The sequence below is a fragment of the Lithobates pipiens genome, unplaced genomic scaffold (genome assembly GCF_037356315.1).
Source record: "Lithobates pipiens isolate NorthernLeopardFrog02 unplaced genomic scaffold, aLitPip1_a1.2 Scaffold_25, whole genome shotgun sequence".
Lineage (NCBI taxonomy): Eukaryota > Metazoa > Chordata > Amphibia > Anura > Ranidae > Lithobates > Lithobates pipiens.
Genome location: NW_027507787.1, coordinates 305,766 through 322,134, shown reverse-complemented (window position 1 = coordinate 322,134; position 16,369 = coordinate 305,766). Strand labels below are relative to the sequence as shown.

The 16,369-nt window shown below is 46.2% G+C and overlaps 1 protein-coding gene across 2 annotated transcripts in view; it reads left to right on the top strand.

Annotated features, from left to right (window-relative positions):
• The window catches only part of LOC143930048 (mannose-binding protein C-like), a 92,239-nt gene extending 76,199 nt beyond the window's left edge, over window positions 1–16,040 (top strand). For both annotated transcript variants that reach the window (XM_077453944.1, XM_077453945.1), the window contains one exon: window positions 15,580–16,040. In XM_077453944.1, coding sequence (XP_077310070.1) covers window positions 15,580–15,971 — 392 coding nt within the window. In that variant the 3' untranslated portion in view covers window positions 15,972–16,040. The remainder of the gene's footprint in view (window positions 1–15,579) is intronic.
• The last annotated feature ends 329 nt before the right edge of the window (window positions 16,041–16,369 follow it).

The window sequence follows — 16,369 nt, the reverse complement described above, 5'->3', positions numbered from 1 at the left end:
GAGGTACAGCCCCAGGAGGAAGTCAGCATAGCCCAGGGATGGTGGGAGCCCCTCATAATAAGCAGCCCCAGGAGGAAGTCAGCACAGCACAGGGATGGTGGGAGCCCCTCATAATAAGCAGCCCCAGGAGGAAGTCAGCATAGCACAGGGATGGTGGGAGCCCCTCATAATATGCACAGCAGAGGTACAGCCCCAGGAGGAAGTCAGCACAGCACAGGGATGGTGGGAGCCCCTCATAATAAGCAGCCCCAGGAGGAAGTCAGCATAGCACAGGGATGGTGGGAGCCCCTCATAATATGCACAGCAGAGATACAGCCCCAGGAGGAAGTCAGCATAGCCCAGGGATGGTGGGAGCCCCTCATAATAAGCAGCCCCAGGAGGAAGTCAGCACAGCACAGGGATGGTGGGAGCCCCTCATAATAAGCAGCCCCAGGAGGAAGTCAGCATAGCACAGGGATGGTGGGAGCCCCTCATAATATGCACAGCAGAGGTACAGCCCCAGGAGGAAGTCAGCATAGCACAGGGATGGTGAACTTTACAAACCTACAGGTCATATTTTCAGCCACAAAATAATTACTAGCTGTGAACACATAGTCCCACCACATGGCCAATGACATAACACATGTATGAGGTGAATCTGGGATCGACAACTACAAGCATTCTTTTTTTATATGTGAAATTCTGACAATTCAGGACTCTTGAGACAATGGAGACAAGGGAAGGTCAGGGTAGGCAAAGAAGAGGGTGCAGGAGATGATCACCAGCACCAGCACCAGCACCGTGATATAGAGCACTGACACCTGCACCGTGATAGAGTGATCTGACACCAGCACTGTGACATAACACATGTCTGAGGTGAATCTGGGATCGACAACTACAAGCATTCTTTTTTTATATGTGAAATTCTGACAATTCAGGACTCTTGAGACAATGGAGGCGAGGGAAGGTCAGGATAGGCAAAGAAGAGGGTGCAGGAGATGATCACCAGCACCAGCACCGTGATATGCAGCACTGACACCTGCACCGTGATAGAGTGCACTGACACCAGCACCGAGATAGAGAGCACTAACAGCAGCACTGATACCAGCAACTTGCTGCTGGGCCCCAAAAATATGACACCGCTCAACCTCTTCAAACAGGAGGGTACGGGCATATAGTACGGTGTGCTTTTTTTGGACAAGGAAGTGAGCCAAATGAAGAAAGAAGGTCTGTGTGCTCGATTAAAAAAATTGTTTATAGACATATACATAGTCTACTGGTCACATGTGTTGAATTCCTCCGAGATCCATGCCTCATTCATTTTTAGAAATGTGAGGTAGTTAACACTGTCGTGAGCTAGGCGAGTACTCTTATCGGTCAGGATCCCCCCTGCTGCGCTGAACGTCCTTTCGGACAGGACACTGGACGAGGGGCAAGCCAACAGTTAGATTGCAAATTGGCAAGCTCTGGCCAGAGGTCAAGCCTGCCCACCCAGTAGTGCAGGGGTTCATCACTCCTCAGAGCGTCCACATCGGCCGTTAACCCGATGTAATCAGACACCTGACGGTCTAGGCATTCCCTGATGCTGGATCCGGATGACATCTGTCGATGGGTCGGCTGAAAGAATGACCTCATATCAGAAGTCACCAACACATCTTCAAACCGGCCTCTTCTTGCAGGTGCTATTGGATTGGTACCCGCAATGCCTTCTCTGGTAGTGGGAACTGCTCCCCTGCCAGTGCACGCAAAAGCAAAATGCAGCATTTCTTGAAGCAAGGCCTGGAAGTGCTCCATTCTGACAGCCCTCTGTGACGGCGGTAACATTTCCGCCATTTTGTGTTTGTACAGGGGGTCTAAGTACGTTGCCACCCAGTACTGGTCCTTGACCCTTATGCTTTTTATACGGGGGTCCCTATTAAAACACTGGAGCATGAAGGCCCCCATTTGCACTAAACTGGAAGCGGTGTGGTGGCCTGGCTCCTGCTCATCATCCAGGATAATGTCGTCCTCTTCATTCCCCTCTCCCCATCCATGCACAACAACAGGGATCCCAGAAAGGATTAAAGCATGCTCTTCTTGCTCCTCCTCATCCGCCCCAGCACCATCCTCCTCTGACTCCTCTTCAGACTCCTGTTGTTCACTTGTCTCAGATAGAGTAGTCCCCCTTGGGAATTCATCCAGCATTGCGACTTCCTCATCTTCCTGCTCCTGCTCCTCCACAGCTTGATGAATGACACGACGCAATGCATGCTCCATAAAGAAGGCATAAGGTACCATGTCACTGATGGCGCCATGGCTGCGACTGACTAGTTTGGCGATCTCCTCAAATGGCCGCAGAAGTCTGCATGCGTCGCACATGAGCAGCCACTGGCGCGGTGGAAAAAACCCCAGCTCCCCAGAACCTGTTCTGCCGCAGAGTTCATACAGGTAGACGTTAACTGCACGTTTCTGCTGGAGCAGCCTATCAAGCATATAGAAGGTTGAGTTCCATCGCGTCGGGCAATCGAAAATAAGACGTCTGACCGGCAGATTGTGTCGCCACAGAATGTCAGCAAGGCGAGCCATAGCCGTGTAAGATCTTCTGAAATGGGGCGAGATTTTCCTTGCCTGCCGCAAGATGTCCTGGACCCCAGGGTATTTGACAACGAATCGCTGCACGACCAAGTTTAAGACGTGTGCCATGCATGGCACGTGCGTGATTTTGCCCTGTTTCAATGCGCTAAGCAGATTGGCACCATTATCACACACCACTTTACCAACTGTCAAATTGAGCGGTGTTAGCCACTGATCTACCTGTGAACGCAAAGCTGAAAGGAGTGCCGGGCCAGTGTGGCTCTTGGCTTCCAGGCACAACAGACGCAGCACGGAATGGCAACGTCTCACCTGGCATGTCGAATAGGTTCTGGGGAGCTTGGGCGGCGCAGCGGAAGAGACGCTAGCAGCGGAAAAGGGGGAGTCAGCCGAGGAGGAGAGGGAGGAGGATGGAGTAGGAGGAGGAGGAGGAGAAGAAGAACCAGGCCTGCATGCAATCCGTGGCGGTAAAACCAAATCTACACGGGTGCCACGGGTTACATGCTTGACGGCCGTCAGAAGGTTCACCCAGTGGGCAGTAAAAGTGATATACCTTCCCTGCCCGTGTTTGCTAGACCACATGTCTGTGGTCAGATGTATCTTGGCACCGACACTGTGTGCCAGAGATACATTCACTTGCCGCTGAACATGGCCATATAGCTCTGGGATGCCCTTCTGTGAGAAATACTTCCTTCCTGGGACCTTCCATTGTGGTGTTCCAATGGCCAAAAATTTCCGAAAGGCCTCCGAGTCCACCAGTTTATATGGCAGTAGTTGGCGGGCTATCAGTTCTGACAAGCCAGCCGTCAACCGTTGGGCAAGAGGGTTATCCGGCGTCATCATTTTTTTACGCTCGAACATTAGGCCCACGGAAGCCTGCCTTTTTGCAGAAAAACGTGAGCTTGGCGTGAAGGAAGGTGGAGTGGAGGACAATTGTGAGGAGAGAGGAGAAGGAGAAGTAGAAGACGAGGCTGGACGGTGAGAGCCTGGAGTATGGCTTTGTGTGTTCCGTTGCTCCCACTGGGCTCGGTGATGGCAGCTCATGTGCCTTCTTAAGGCGGTCGTTCCTAGGAGAGTGTTGGGCTTACCGCGACGAATGCGTTGACTGCAAAGATTGCAGATGGCAACGCTATTGTCAGCAGCGGACACGTTAAAAAAAGCCCACACTGTGGAGCCATGTGCCGGCGTCCTGGGAGCGCCAGATGTGACCGTACATGGTCGATGACTCGCTCCTGATACATTAGCAGTCTGCTTTGTCCCTCCTGTGCAATGTAAGTTATTCCTGCTTCTCCTCCCTATCTGCTGGTCCATATCTCCCTCTGAACTCCCCTCCTCTTCCTCTCTTGTGGGCACTCACGTGACATCACTAGACACGTCATCATCGACGTCACCTTCCCCACCGCTATAAGTAGAGATCTCGGAGTAGGCAGCAACACCGGTGACCAACCTCCTCCTTGGGCTGATCTGGGTACTGTCGTCAGACTGCTGAGTGGTGGTTCTTGCTACCTCCTCTTCCTGATCCAATGCCAAGAGTGGCTGCGCATCAGAAATGTCTTGATATGGATCGGAAAATAATTCCTGTGACTCAAGCGGAAGGTATGTGGTGGTGGTGGTGGTGGTGTTGTTGGTGGTAGTGTCTTTGGGGGTGCACATAGCAGAGAGTGAAGAAGAGGGTGCAGATCGAGAGGATGAGGAGGGTGCAGAAGAGTAAGGCTGAGTGAGCCACTCAACCAATTCTGGTGCTTCCTTTGACTTAATCGCATGCACCTTCTGCAATTTCCCACTTTGGCTCAAGCCTGTTGCTCCTGCCCTACCCCTACCGCCCCTGCAGAAGGGCCTGCCTCTTCCTCTGCCTGTCATTTTTTAAATGACCCTGTGACAAAATTCTCAGTCCCTATACTGATAAAGGACTGCTGCAGAATAGGGCAGCAGTCAGCAGTAGTGCACCTCAACCCCATATATTGTGGACCTATACCAGTACTTAGGATTAGCAGACTGTACCTCACTCAACCCTATATACTCTAGTACGCTATACCTTACTAGTCCTTAGAAGGACCTTTGTGCAACTAGTAGGTTGTGATTAGCAGACTGTACCTCAGTCCCTATACTGATAAAGGACTGCTGCAAAAGTGGGCAGCAGTCCACCTCAACCATATATATTGTGGACCTATACCAGTCCTTAAGGATTAGCAGACTGTACCTCACTCAACACTATATACTGTAGTACACTATACCTTACCAGTCCTTAGAAGGACCTTTGTGCAACTAGTAGGTTGTGATTAGCAGACTGTACCTCAGTCCCTATACTGATAAAGGACTGCTGCAGAATAGGGCAGCAGTCAGCAGTAGTGCACCTCAACCCTATATATTGTGGACCTATACCAGTCCTTAAGGATTAGCAGACTGTACCTCACTCAACCATATATACTGTAGTACACTATACCTTACCAGTCCTTAGAAGGACCTTTGTGCAACTAGTAGGTTGTGATTAGCAGACTGTACCTCAGTCCCTATACTCATAAAGGACTGCTGCAGAATAGGGCAGCAGTCAGCAGTAGTGCACCTCAACCCCATATATTGTGGACCTATACCAGTCCTTAAGGATTAGCAGACTGTACCTCACTCAACCCTATATACTGTAGTACGCTATACCTTACTAGTCCTTAGAAGGACCTTTGTGCAACTAGTAGGTTGTGATTAGCAGACTGTACCTCGGTCCCTATACTGATAAAGGACTGCTGCAAAAGTGGGCAGCAGTCCACAGTAGTGCACCTCAACCATATATATTGTGGACCTATACCAGTCCTTAAGGATTAGCAGACTGTACCTCACTCAACCCTATATACTGTAGTATGCTATACCTTACCAGTCCTTAGAAGGACCTTTGTGCAAATAGTAGGTTGTGATTAGCAGACTGTACCTCAGTCCCTATACTGATAAAGGACTGCTGCAGAATTGGGCAGCAGTCAGCAGTAGTGCACCTCAACCCTATATATTGTGGACCTATACCAGTCCTTAAGGATTAGCAGACTGTACCTCACTCAACTCAATATACTGTAGTACACTATACCTTACCAGTCTTTAGAAGGACCTTTGTGCAACTAGTAGGTTGTGATTAGCAGACTGTACCTCAGTCCCTATACTCATAAAGGACTGCTGCAGAATAGGGCAGCAGTCAGCAGTAGTGCACCTCAACCCTATATATTGTGGACCTATACCAGTCCTTAGGATTAGCAGACTGTACCTCACTCAACCCTATATACTGTAGTACACTATACCTTACCAGTCCTTAGAAGGACCTTTGTGCAAATAGTAGGTTGTGATTAGCAGACTGTACCTCAGTCCCTATACTCATAAAGGACTACTGCAGCAGAAGGGCAGCAGTCAAGTATAATATTCTTTCTATATTTGGAAGAAAGAATATTATACGTGTACAAGCCTATTACCATACCAGTCCTGAAAAGAACCTTTGTGGACCTAATAGTAACAGCTACTGATAAAACTCACTTTCCCTCACTGCCACACACAGCTTCCTGCCTGTCCCTATTTAAACTGACAAAACACAGGCTCCTGCAACAAGAACTTGAATAGCACTCAAAACTATATCCTGTACTACTTTACCATACCAGTCCTGAAAAGGAGTTTTGTGGACCTAATAGTAACAACTAATGATTTAACTGACTGTCCCTGCTGCACACAGCGTCCTGTCCCTCTCCCTACACTGACAAAAGACAGGCTGCTGCAACAATGACTTGAATAGCAGTGCCTCAAACCTATATCCTGAACTACACCTAACACCTATACCATACCAGTCCTTAAAATAACTTTTGTGGACCTAATAGCTAGCGATTTGGGTCACTGCAGTCTCTCCCTGCTCCACACAGCAACCTCTCCCTATAGTGACATACGAAAGAATGTAAAATGGCCGCCGGATCGGGTCTATTTATAAGTTAGGGGGAATGTCCAAGTGTCCAAGTGCTGTAATGTCTCAATTGGCTGTCCTGTACCACATGATGGATGTGTCATCATAGGTCAAAGTTCTTTTACACAGTACACACGTAAGTCCGCCGGGCGAACAGCGGCAATAGTCCGCCGATCGGGCGGACCGCGAACAGCCGAAATTCGCCGCGAACCGACCGCCGGGCAAACCGTTCGGCCATCCCTAGTCCCTGCTGCACACAGCGTCCTGTCCCTCTCTCAGCCCTGACAAAAGACAATCTGCTGCCTTGACTTGAATAGCAGTGCCTCAAACCTATATCCTGAACTACACCTATACCATACCAGTCCTTAAAAGAACTTTTGCGGACCTAATAGCTAGCGATTTGGGTCACTGCAGTCTCTCCCTTCTCCACACAGCAACCTCTCCCTATAGTGACATACGAAAGAATGTAAAATGGCCGCCGGATCGGGTCTATTTATAAGTTAGGGGGAATGTCCAAGTGTCCAAGTGCTGTAATGTCTCAATTGGCTGTCCTGTACCACATGATGGATGTGTCATCATAGGTCAAAGTTCTTTTACACAGTACACACGTAAGTCCGCCGGGCGAACAGCGGCAATAGTCCGCCGATCGGGCGGACCGCGAACAGCCGAAATTCGCCGCGAACCGACCGCCGGGCAAACCGTTCGGCCATCCCTAGTCCCTGCTGCACACAGCATCCTGTCCCTCTCTCAGCCCTGACAAAAGACAATCTGCTGCCTTGACTTGAATAGCAGTGCCTCAAACCTATATCCTGAACTACACCTATACCATACCAGTCCTTAAAAGAACTTTTGCGGACCTAATAGCTAGCGATTTGGGTCACTGCAGTCTCTCCCTGCTCCACACAGCAACCTCTCCCTATAGTGACATACGAAAGAATGTAAAACAGCGCCGATCTACCGTGAACCTTAGATACTTTTGGTGTGCGGGAAATATTGGCACTTGAAGATATGCATCCTTGATATCTATTGATGCCATAAACTCTCCCCCTTGCAGGGAAGAGACCACAGAGCATATTGACTGCATTCGGAAAGACCAAATGTGCAAAAACTGGTTCAAATCCTTTAGATCCAGGATAGGTCTGACATCCCCATTTGGCTTTGGAACGGTGAAGAGATTTGAGTAAAAACCTGAACCCTGTTCCTTTGGGTCCACTTCCACTATCAACCCCTGGGATAGTAAGTGATCTAAGGCCAGAAGTAGCAGTCTTTGCTTTACTGGATCCTTGGGGATCCTTGACCTTAGGAAGCGAGATGGTGGAATCTCCTGGAACTCTAGTTTGTAGCCCAGAGATATTGAGGAGGTTACCCATTTGTCCCGAATCTCTTCCCGCCAGGCTTCTGCAAACTGCAGGAGCCTTCTCCCCACTCGGCCGAGTGGGGGCGCCCCTTCACAAGGAAGCTTTTGGGCTCTGCTTGGCAGGCTTTCGTCCCCAAGTCTTTTTCTGCCCCTGTGCGTGACCTTGGGCCTTTCCTCTAGAGGGAGGTTGGGAAGGTCATCGCCACTGCTTAGAGCTTGATGCTCCAGGAGAAAGAGAATGCATAAATGATGGACGTTTGTTCTTTTTAATTGGTAGGAGAGTAGATTTACCCCCTGTAATCTTTTGGACGAATTTATCCAATTCCTCCCCAAATAAGCGTTCCCCTTTAAAACGGGAACCCAGTCAAATATTTTTTACATGACAGCTCAGCTGCCCAATTTTTTAGCCATAGGGCCCTTCGCATGTGTACCAACAGGAGAGACAAACGAGATGCTTGTTGGACAGAATACAAAATTGCATCAATCATAAAACACAGAATTTGAGGAATTTCTGCATACTTCTCTACTTCCTCACTGAGAAGAAGGCCAAGCATCTGCTTAACCTGTTCCTTGAGGAACTGACACAACCCCACGGCTGCGACTGTAGGTTGCACTAAAGCGGCAGCCATTGAAAAGGAGGCTTTCAATAAAGTTTCCAGCTTCTTGTCAGTTGGATCCTTAAATAACTAAACATTATCCAAAGGACAGGTCAGGTTTTTATTCACACAAGAAACAGCCGCATCGACAGATAGGACCCCCCATTTCTTGGTGAAACTTTCCTCCAGGGGATAAAGCATAGAAAACCTTTTAGGAGGAGAAAACAGTTTATCGGGATGTCCCCAATCCTCATACAACAATTTATCCATTAAGGGATGAATTGGAAAGGAAAAGGCAGTCTGTGGGGTTCTCCTGACCCCCAGGGAAGAAACAGAGGATGTAGCGGCCTCAGCAGCGGGCATTCTGAAAGTGGTACGCACCAATTCAGTGTAATATTGAACCTGCTTTCTGAGTGCCTGGGAGGAGGGAACTCTTTCCTCTTCCTCTGATTCATCCGACTGCTCTTGATCCCTATCCCATGATAGGGATCTCTCCTCATTGTCAGGTGGCATCTGAAAGAGGAATTTCAGCAGAGGGAGGGGATCTACCCCTTTTTCTGCTATTTTTCAGGGAAGCTGAAATAAAATTCACAATTCTCCCTTCAAAATCCTCCAATATAGTCTTAAGGGAGTCTTCAGTGACATACACTGGGGCTGAAATATTAGGAGAGGCTGCAAAACCTGACAGGGGCACTGACTCATCCTGTGAGGCTGGCTCCAGTCTTGCAGGGGGGGATGGTAATCTACAGGCATCTTTAGGACCCCTAGACCTAGGCGGTGATTTACCAGTGCCCTTGTTACCTTCCCCTGAGACCCTCTAACGAGGAGACATAGTCCTAAGCTACAAAGCAGAGGTACTAGTACAAAAGTGCAATCACTGTTGTGCTACAAGTCTCACAATAAACATATATGCTTAAACTGCACAACCTGATGCTGAGTAGGTGTTTCAGGTTTGCCTGGATCCAACCCCTTAGGATGCTTACTGCCCACAGCTCTGTGTCCTCCACTTACAGCCCCCTGGGGTTCTGGGCTTTTAAAATTGCCGCTTTGGCGCCTGCGCAATAAAGCACCATGCACGCTGGCGTGCACGGCCAGCAACCACACCCCCCTCTTCATTTAATATGGGAGTGCGCCCAGCACGCGTGCACACGCGCACGAGGACTGCTGGCGTCCGAGGACCACCTACAGAGCTGCGCGGGACCCCCAGACTACATGGGACCTCTTTTTTACCTTATTGTGGCAGAGTCTGCAGCGGAGGATGTGAGCCATCCTGGAGACTGGCTTCACTGAGCGTGTATACTGAAAAGGCATGTAAGTATGCATCAGGCTGCTCTTACTCCCTCTAGTGGCGGAAACCAGGTAAGATATTCAACTAGTCACATGAAGAAATCCATAATATATGATTTATATAGGATTAACTTCTCTTACCTGTCCCTGCCGCAGGAACTGCTGAAACAGACAGATTCCAGCCTTCACCCATCACGGCGGGCAGAGTTGTGCCAACCTACAGGATTTTTTGGGTTCCTTCTCAGAGGAACCTCTTACCTGGACCTTGTAAAAGACTCTGCCAGAAACTTTCGCGCCACTGTTTAAATAGTACACCAAGTCTGGTTTTCCCAGAGCCCAGTCTTCCAAAGGAGAGGACTTACAGGCAAAACCTTGTTTCTTCGGATGACAAGGCCCGAGTACAGTTAATTATGAAACCACTCCCATTAGACCCACTCAGTACAGAGACACAAACACACATAGATTACTTCAGAATAACGAAAGGTAGGAATCTACAGCAAAGGTTGTTATAATTCTTGCAATGTACATAGATCACCCAGAGGGAAATGTTTTTTTCTCAACAAAAGTGGAGTTACGCTTTAACACAAATAAATCACCAGGACCAGATGGCTTACACCTGACAGTCCTCAGAGAACTCAGTCAAGTTATAGCCAGGCCAAAGGTTGTTATAATTAGCCAGGCCAAAGGTTGATTCCTGATCTTTTGGACAGCATAATGACAGAATTGGTACCAGCTGATTGGAGAAAAGCCAACATGGTACCAATATCCAAAAAAGGCCAGAGACATATTCCTGGGAATTATAGGCCAGTCAGCCTAACATCAATAGAGCAAGAATGGGGATAAGGTTGCGCTATGGAGCAGCTTAGTATATTTGTGGTATGAGCAGCCTCTATTAAATTTCCACAGAGTGTGGGTGAAACAGCTAGTGAGATAAAAAGGGGAATAGACTTGGCGCTATACCTTTGCAAAAAAGTGAAAACTATCATTTGTATAAATTTTCCAGTGTGTTGGTAAGTGATGAAAGAAAACCTTTCTATTTATGACGACCAGTAACCTCTAGTGGTTTTTTATATAAAAGAGAAAAAAACATATGCACCTATATAAATGCCGTGAAGTGCTAATCAAACAAACCATAAATAAACATACAATTGCTATGATTGGTAATAAAGTGCAAGTGACAACCATGCAAAAATCCCAAGTGAAATTTGAGCTTTAAAAATCAAAAACATTCCTAAAAATTAATTTATGTCAGACTAATATCATATATCAATTAGTGAAAGTCCCACTTATTCATAAACCGTGTACTGAAAAATATATATATAAGTGAAAAAATAATAATGATAATATAATAAACAGTGAAAAATCTTCTGTGAGTGTCTTCAAAACTGTGTCTGCAACTGCTGCTCCCAGTGCACAGTGACTGCTAATGTGATTGCTCTCGCCAGAGGTTTTACCCCATCCGAGGTGGATCAGCCTTCACAGTATAAGCCACTGTGTTGCTCCCTGGCTTTAGTCTGCTGTTGTCCTGGGAGATCCCCGTTCCTCCGTTGGTGTAGTGGGAGTTTTATACGTAAAGCAAATAAAATTACTCACAGACATTCGGTGATCAATCGCTTTGTTGTAGTAACAGAGTTTTAAAATCCCGCCGGCCGTATTGCCGTCTGTGTAAGCGGTGTACGCTGTCTAGCCATGCCCTACGCGTTTCGTCATTCAGACGTCATCGAATAAAACTCCTTTTTATACGTACTACACTATGGATATGCCTCTTCCTTGTTACATATAACGTGGCCCGCTACACCAACGGAGGAACAGGGGGTCTCCCAGGACAACAGCAGACTAAAGCCAGGGAGCAACACAGTGGCTTATACTGTGAAGGCTGATCCACCCCGGATGGGGTAAAACCTCTGGTGAGAGCAATCACATTAGCAGTCACTGTGCACTGGGAGCAGCAGTTGCAGACACAGTTTTGATTTTTCACTGTTTATTATATTATCAGTTTTATTTTTTCACTTATATATATATATTTTTCAGTACACGGTTTATGACTAAGTGGGACTTTCACTAATTGATATATGATATTAGTCTGACATAAATTAATTTTTAGGAATGTTTTTGATTTTTAAAGCTCAAATTTCACTTGGGATTTTTGCATGGTTGTCACTTGCACTTTATTACCAATCATAGCAATTGTATGTTTATTTATGGTTTGTTTGATTAGCACTTCACGGCATTTATATAGGTGCATATGTTTTTTTCTCTTTCATATAAAAAACCACTAGAGATTACTGGTCGTCATAAATAGAAAGGTTTTCTTTCATCACTTACCAGCACGCTGGAAAATTTATACAAATTATAGTTTTCACTTTTTTGCAAAGGTAAAGCGCCAAGTCTATTCCCCTTTTTATCTCACTAACATCAATAGAGGGTAAATTATTGGAGGGGATGATTAGGGACTATATCCAAAGATTTACTGAGGAGAAGAATACAATTAGTGGTAATCAGCATGGGTTTATGAGGTTACGTTCCTGCAAGACCAATCTGCTAACATTGTATGAGGAAGTGAGCTGCCATCTAGATAGAGGGAGGCCTGTGGATGTGGTGTATCTAAACTTTGCAAAAGCATTTGATACCATCCCCATAAAAGCTTAATTTACAAGCTGAGGTCCGCAGGCTTGGACCATAGGGTTTGTGCTTGGGTAAGAAACTGGTTACAGAGATGGGTCCAAAGGGAAGTGATAAATAACATGTACTGGTACATGTAGATTGGTCTCGAGTGGTGAGTGGGGTATCCCAAGGTTCTGTCTTGGGACCAATTCTATTCAACATATTCATATATGATTAGGTCACCAGTCCTCCGGAGGGATATGCTGGAGCTGGAGAGATTCCAAAGAAGTGCAATGAAACTAATACGGGAACTGGAGGACCTCAATTACGAGGAATGACTGCAAACACTAAATTTATTCTCGCTGGAGATGAGACGCTTAAGAGGGGACATGATAGCGATCTACAAATATCTTAATGGGGATCCCAGCATATGAAATAAACTATTAGGTTATAGGGATTTTAAAAGGACATGGAGGCACACAATGAGACTGGAGGAGAAGCAGTTTAACCTAAAAGAGGATTTCCACCCTAAAGTGGAACTTCCGCTCATCGGAGCCCTCTCCCCCCTCCGGTGCCAAATTTGGCACCTTTTAGGGGGGAGGGTGGTGCAAATACCTGTCCCACGGAAGTCAATGCCTCTTCCTGTCCCGCTGCACTGTCTGCTGGGACACACACGGGTCCCAGAGACAGAACAGACCATTACCATTGCGCTGTGTGACTCGCGTATGCGCAGTAGGGAAATGGGAAGTGAAGCCGCAATGCTTCACTTCCTGATTCCCTCACCGAGAATGGCGGTGGAAGCAGCCGAGAGCGAACGATCGATCTGCCTCAGCTGCCGACATCTCTGGATCCCAGGAAAGGTAAGTGTCCATTTATTAAAAGTCAGCAGCTGTAGTATTTATAGCTGCTGGCTTTTAATAATTATTTTTCGGGTGGACTCCCTCTTTAAAGTGCGTAGAGGGTTCTTCACTGTTAGGGCAATAATGATCTGGAACTCTCTCCCACAATTGGTGGCGACTACAGGGAGTATGTATATTTTTAAGACTCTTATGTCGCGTACACATGACCGGACTTTCCAGCAGACGATGGACTTCCCGACTGACTTTTGGCGGAGTTCCGATGGACTTTCCCAACGAACGGACTTGCCCACACATGACCGGACTTTCTGGCAGACTAGGTCCGACGGTCTTTCGACGGAGTTACGACGGACTTCCAAATGAATGGACTTGCCCACACATGGACTAAAGTCCGTTCATTTTGAATGTGATTGTTATGGCGGGACTAGAAAAGGAAGTCAATCTCACTGCTTTTATCGGCGAGATTGACACCTTAGGAACCCCATCGCCTGGTATGGATTTTAAGGGGAACCCCCACGCCAAAAAATTGGCATGGGGGTCCCCACCAAGGACCATACCAGACCCTTATCCGAGCATGTAGCCTGGACAGTCAGGAAAAGGGGTGCGGATGAGCGAGCGGCCCCTCCCCCTCCTGAACCATACCAGGCCGCATGCCCTCAACATGGGGGGTGAGTGCTTTGGGGAAGGGGGGAGCCCTGCCGCCCCCACCCCAAAGGACCTTGTCCCCATGTTGATGAGGACAAGGGCCTCTTCCCGACAACCCTGGCTGTTGGTTGTCACCCGGTGACCCCACTCTTTATGACGGCACCGTCCCAGCATGCCCAGGGACTGTGCCGTCATGTCCCGTCCCATGCCTATATAAGTTGTATGTTCTATTTCTAAAGTCCTTCGGATTTTTGGACAGCAAAGGTCCAATGAAGCCCACACACGATCGAATTGTCCGACGGATTCGTTCCATCCGACCTTTGCTGTCAAAAAGTTTGGTTATGTGTACGTGGCATTAGATGTACATCTTAAAGGATACAACATACAAAGATTTGGGAAATCATGATAGACACTGATATGCATACACCTACACAGGTTGAACTGGATGGACAACTGTCTTTTTTCAGCCTTACTGACTATGTAAGTAACTATGTAACATTGTGTTTTCTCACGCTGGTCTCCAGTTGTGAAATTTGCAATACACACTCTTAGCCCCTGATCACATCAGTAAGACTTCAGGTACGACATGCAATTTACAAATTTACCTGAGGTAGCATCTAATGTATTTCTGTTATGCCGCATACACATGATCAGATTTCTCATCGGAAAAAGATGTGATGGCTTTTCTGACGGGATTCCGCTCAAGTTTGCCTTGCATACACACGTTCATGCTAAAGTTTTGCTGAAATTACGACCGTCAAGAATGCGGTGACATACAACTCTACGACGTGTCGAGAAAACGAAGTTCAATGCTTCCGAGCGTGCGCCGAATTGTTTCCGAGCATGCGTAGGAATTTTCTACATCAGAAATGCCACAGACGATTGCATTTTCGGATAGGAACTTTACCCAAACGAAAAATTGGTAGCATGCTCTCAATCTTTTGCTGGCTGTAATTCCAGCAGCAAAAGACTGATGGAGCATACACACGGTCGCATTTTCCTACCAAAATCTCTCATCGGTCTTTTGCAGGTCGAAATTCCGATCGTGTGTACGCGGCTTTGGAGTATCTTAATAGGTATGATTTCAAGTAATGCAATTTGAGAAGTAGTTCATTTATTACTTATTCAGGACTAGACTATAATGTAAATTGTGCTGCAAATCGTACATGTGTCAGCACCACTTGAGCCTGAAAGAAGTTAAATATTAACCCTTTGCAAGTTAAACTTTTGTTCATAATATCACGGTTCCTCCCTGTGACATGGACAGCCTCTCTCACTGAAGTAGCACTGAAGTCATATCAAAACGTTACAAATCTCACAGAAGTAGTGCTGAAGTAGTATTACTGTATATCATGGTTGAAGTTAAGCTTTAAGTTGCACCACTTTAAATCATACCTGGTGTGCCCACAGGCATAACAAACAATGATTATTGTAAATGGTCTCCAGGGCACCTTAATGCCAGAAAAAAATATGTCTAGTTTATTTTGTTTTTAAAATATTTTTTTAATCAGGTACCCTTAAAGACAGTGTCAGTATAAGACTGTAGCCACCAATCTCTTTCACTAGCTGTAATTATATGTGTTTCCAGGAAAATGTGGGGGCACATCTTAGTCAAGCTATTGGAAGGTGTATATAGTCATATGTCATTACATATCTTTGTTTATGGGTACCCTACATCTGATGGTTTCTAAAGCAAGTTTTATTCTACAAATGTCTAGATTCCCATATCTGTCATGCATTTAATAAAATTTTTTTTTTCAGTTCTCCTGTTTCATGAAGTTGGTGCTAAAGAAGTCGGTGGTAAAGTATTTGTGACTAATGGCCGCAAAGAAAACCATAACGATGCCCAGAATATATGTAAAGAAGTTGGAGGAAGCTTGGCTACTCCAAGAAATGAGGAAGAAAATAGTGTTTTACATGAGATAATCAACACTAAGGGAGGGTCAAGTGCAGCATTCCTAGGTATAACAGATTCACAAATAGAAGGAACATTCAGGTACTCAACAGGTGAAAAGGTTATTTTTACTAAGTGGGGCGGAGGACAGCCAGATGACTACTACAACAATGAAGACTGTGTGCAAATGTGGAACACTGGTTATTGGAATGACATCCCATGTAGTGAGAAACACCTAGTTATCTGTGAATTTCAGTAAACTAAAGCTGTGACAGAATGGCACATTAAATTCTTGCTGTATATCCATAAAAAAATTAAAAAACGTTAATTCTACATGTTCATTTTCTAAAGAAATTGTATAAAAATAATGAAAAGAAAGCCACTTATGTTCATTGTTTCCATACACAGATTTTTACAAATCAAAATGTATGTAGCACTACTCCTGGAAGATCCACTGAATTGTTTTGTGATTTCTCTGTATGCATGAAGATGACACATTTCACTAATCCAGCACTTACTGACACACCTTGAATTATTTCAAATGATTTATTAGGCCAAATATAGCCTAACAGATTTTAACAGAACTGAATTGCATTTACCTAGCGACAGTATGTACAGATATAGAGTATCTCACAAAAGTCAGTACACTCTTCACAT